Raw genomic sequence first — 3431 nt, forward strand, 5'->3', positions numbered from 1 at the left:
GGCTGGGGAGGGGCTGGAGAATAAATCCTGTGAGGAGCCAGGGAAGGAGCTGGGGGTGTTCAGGGTGAGGAGGAGGAGGCTGAGGGGAGACCTCCTGGCCCTCGGCAACTCCCTGCCAGGAGGGGGCAGAGAGGGGGGATGAGTCTCTGGAGCCAAGGCCCCAGCGCCAGGCCCCGAGGGAATGGCCTCAAGCTGCCCAGGGCAGGGTCAGGCTGGCTCTGAGGAAGGATTTCTGTGCAGAAGGGGCTGTTGGGCGTTGGAATGGGCTGCCCAGGGCAGGGGGGAGTCCCCGGGATCCCTGGAGGGGTTGGAGAGTCGGGCTGAGCCAGCGCTGAGGGATCTGGGGGAGTTGGGAACGGTCAGAGGGAGGGTCATGGTTGGGCTGGAGGGGCTTTTCCAACCCAGAGGATTCTGGGATTCTGTCTTGACAGCTCAGCAGATGAACAGCAAGATCGTTGCCCAAATTTTCCAGCTCACTGCACAAAAATCCTTTGCCTTCCATTTATAACGGAGCCAGGAAATTGCTTAAATGAGCTTTGGCCAAAGTGGCAGCCTGCTCTGGGACAGGCCTCGAGCTTTAAACACTCAGCTAGGCCTAGGGGAGAAGTTCTTGCCCTCTCCACTCCTGGCCGTGTGCTTTTAGTTTCTAATCTTTACAGGAAAATCACCAAGCACCAGCTTCAGCAGAGCAGCATGGCAGCTGGCAGCACCTGATGCTCTTGGTTTTGCCCACAGGGCTGTTAAAAACCCGGCTCAAGCGTTTCTTGTGAAGTGCCTGCCCCGAACAAACGTGGAGCTCCTCCTGGGAAGCAGGGCTCACCTGAATGTGCTTGTCAGCAAACAGATCCTCCACCAGTGTCCGGTCCACTCGCGTCATCCCGGCGTGGTGAATGGCGAAGCCGTAAGGAAGAAGGTCCTTCAGCTCCAGGTTCTGCAGCAGAAACACAACCAGCTTTAGCTTTTCGAGCCGAGTTAACACCAGGGAGAAAATAAACATAAAGGAAAGGCTGTGAAACTGCACCAAACTGGCAGCATCTTTGCAGCTGCTCTCCTGCTATCGCTGGGTGAGAACGGCCCCGGTCGGGCAGTTACCTTGCACTGCTCGGCTTCGGTCCTCAGCACCTCGGTGGAGGCTGAGCCCTCCCGCAGGAAGAGGCCCAGGGTGTCTTTCTCCAGGCACATGTCCCTGATGGCCCGGGCAGTCTTCCCGGTCTCCTTCCTGGAGTGAACAAACACCAGCACCTGTTAAAAGAAGCAGATGGTACCATCACTGCGAGGGGAATCGTTGCAGCTGCAGCTGGAAAAAGATGATTGAGCCAACCCACTCCTGGTGTTCAGGGTGGGAGTTGATCTAGAATTAGTCCAGATGCCCTGTGAACCAGCAAAGAGTTCCTGATTTAATAGGGCAGCATCACAAAAGCTCCCTCATCCTAAAAAGGAGTGGTCGTACATTCATCAGACAGCTGACACTGAGAGGGAACCTCTGTTCCTTCCTCCCTCAGCTGCCACTGACCACCCAAACCTCCCCCTTCTCCACTGCAGGGACAGCACCTCAAGAGAGTCTCACCAGGAACAGACGAGAGCCGGGATTAAGTGGGCCAGGAATAATAAAGTATCAAACCTGGTTCTTTCCAGCATGCTCCATAATCTTCTCATAAACTATCTCATTCATTATCTGGAAGCGTTTGATTGCTTTCTTCTCTGTAATACCCACATAGGTCTGCTCTAGGGGCACCGGTCGGAAGCTGTAAGGAAAAAAAAATAAGTCCATAAAAGAGCAGAAGAATGGAGAAACCCTGCTACAAAGGTTCTGTCCGAAGGCATCCTGTATTCCGTGCTACCAAGTTCAATTCCTTTGTGCCTCCATTTAATCAGAGTTTTGAGGGCTGCAGTTCTGCCTGGTGAGATTAAACAGTAACATGTATTCCTACTTCCTGGAATCCATTTGCTACGCACACGCTCAGGGAGCAAAAACAGTGTTTCAGGAACTACCATAATTCTATTTTAGGCTTCCTTCAAACACCTTATGCAGCACACAGGTACAGCAGAGTTCATCTGCTTTCTCTAAAGCATCTTCTCGCAAGTATGACAACGCAGAAACCCTGCCACACATTTTGAGGCTGTATTTAGCTGCTCTAGTCCTGAATGTGCGTTTACAGGGACATTTAAGAGCAAATAAACGCATGCTGGGAGTAGGCTGAAGGCCCGGTGAGACCCTGGCACCATCTGACAGATAACACACTCAACTGCCTCCACAGGAGACAGGTCTTTCCCAACAGCCACCCACCACCCGATCGCAAAGATCTCTCCCAGCTTCCCAGGGTACCTGTTATCGAAATAGAACAAGCCTTTGGCCGGGTCCACTCTCAGGAACGTAGCCACGTCCTCGTAGTTGGGGAGGGTGGCACTCAAGCCAACGAGCCTCACGTCCTCCTGAGTCATCTCGATGTTGCGGATGGCTCTGGCTACCAGAGACTCCAGGACGGGTCCTCGGTCATCATGCAGTAGGTGTATCTCATCCTAAAGAGAGGAAACGGGAACAGTTCTCCCCGCTCCAAACCGGCGATACCAACTCATTTTTTGGTTTAGTTTCTTAGCGGACCCGCTTGCAGGGCCTGAAGCACACTCATCCCACAGCTCAAAGCCCGAGTCTCTACAACCAAGCACTAGCGCATGTTTGGAAACCGTGAGGCCGACAGAGCCAGCGTCCCTCATTGTCCCCCTCCTCCATGCCAGGCACTGGCACTGCTCACCAGGATGACCAGCCGCACCAGCTGGGTGTAGGTGCGTTCTCCTCCCTTGCGGGTGATGATGTCCCACTTCTCCGGGGTGCAGACGATGATCTGGGTAGCGCTGATTTCCTCCTTGCAGAGCTGGTGATCCCCCGTCAGCTCAGCCACGTTGATGCCGTAAGTCGCCAGGCGCTGGAGGAAGCCCACGGGGGGTTAAACCAGGTAAACGCACGTTCCCCGGGGCAGCGTCGGAGCAGCGCAGCCCCAAAACGCTCACAGACAGCTTCGTGCTTGTCCCAGTATAGAACTGGGAGAAACACGTGGGTTTCACAGCCCACACTGACATCCAAAGCCCGTATTGAGCCCGGTGAATGCCGGCTACACAAGCACAGATGAAAGGCACAACCCAAACTCATCCTTCTGTGACGAGATTGTCACAGCTTATATCCTTCTATAAACCTAAGGAAGCCACCACAATTCTTTCTGTAAAAGGAGGGTCTGGGGGTTCTCACTGACCAGCAGCTGACCATGAGCCAGCAGTGTACCCGGGTGGCCAAGAAAGCCAACGGCCTCCTGGCTTGTATCAGCACTGGTGTGACCAGCAGGAGCAGGGAGGTGACAGTCCCCTGTGCTCTGACTGGGGAGGCCACACCTGGAGGGTTGTGTCCAGGTTTGGGCACCTCAATCCCAGAGAGATCT

At 54.4% G+C, this 3431-nt stretch overlaps 1 protein-coding gene across 1 annotated transcript in view; it reads right to left on the reverse strand.

Annotated features, from left to right (window-relative positions):
• The window catches only part of SNRNP200 (small nuclear ribonucleoprotein U5 subunit 200), a 36760-nt gene that overhangs the window by 26016 nt on the left and 7313 nt on the right, over positions 1–3431 (reverse strand). The window contains 5 exon segments of the mRNA XM_026866912.1: positions 821–931; positions 1093–1242; positions 1622–1745; positions 2327–2520; positions 2754–2942. Of these exon segments, the coding sequence (XP_026722713.1) occupies positions 821–931; positions 1093–1242; positions 1622–1745; positions 2327–2520; positions 2754–2942 (768 nt within the window).

This window comes from Athene cunicularia, unplaced genomic scaffold (genome assembly GCF_003259725.1).
Source record: "Athene cunicularia isolate RWA unplaced genomic scaffold, athCun1 BOjh375561_part1, whole genome shotgun sequence".
NCBI classification, from domain to species: domain Eukaryota; kingdom Metazoa; phylum Chordata; class Aves; order Strigiformes; family Strigidae; genus Athene; species Athene cunicularia.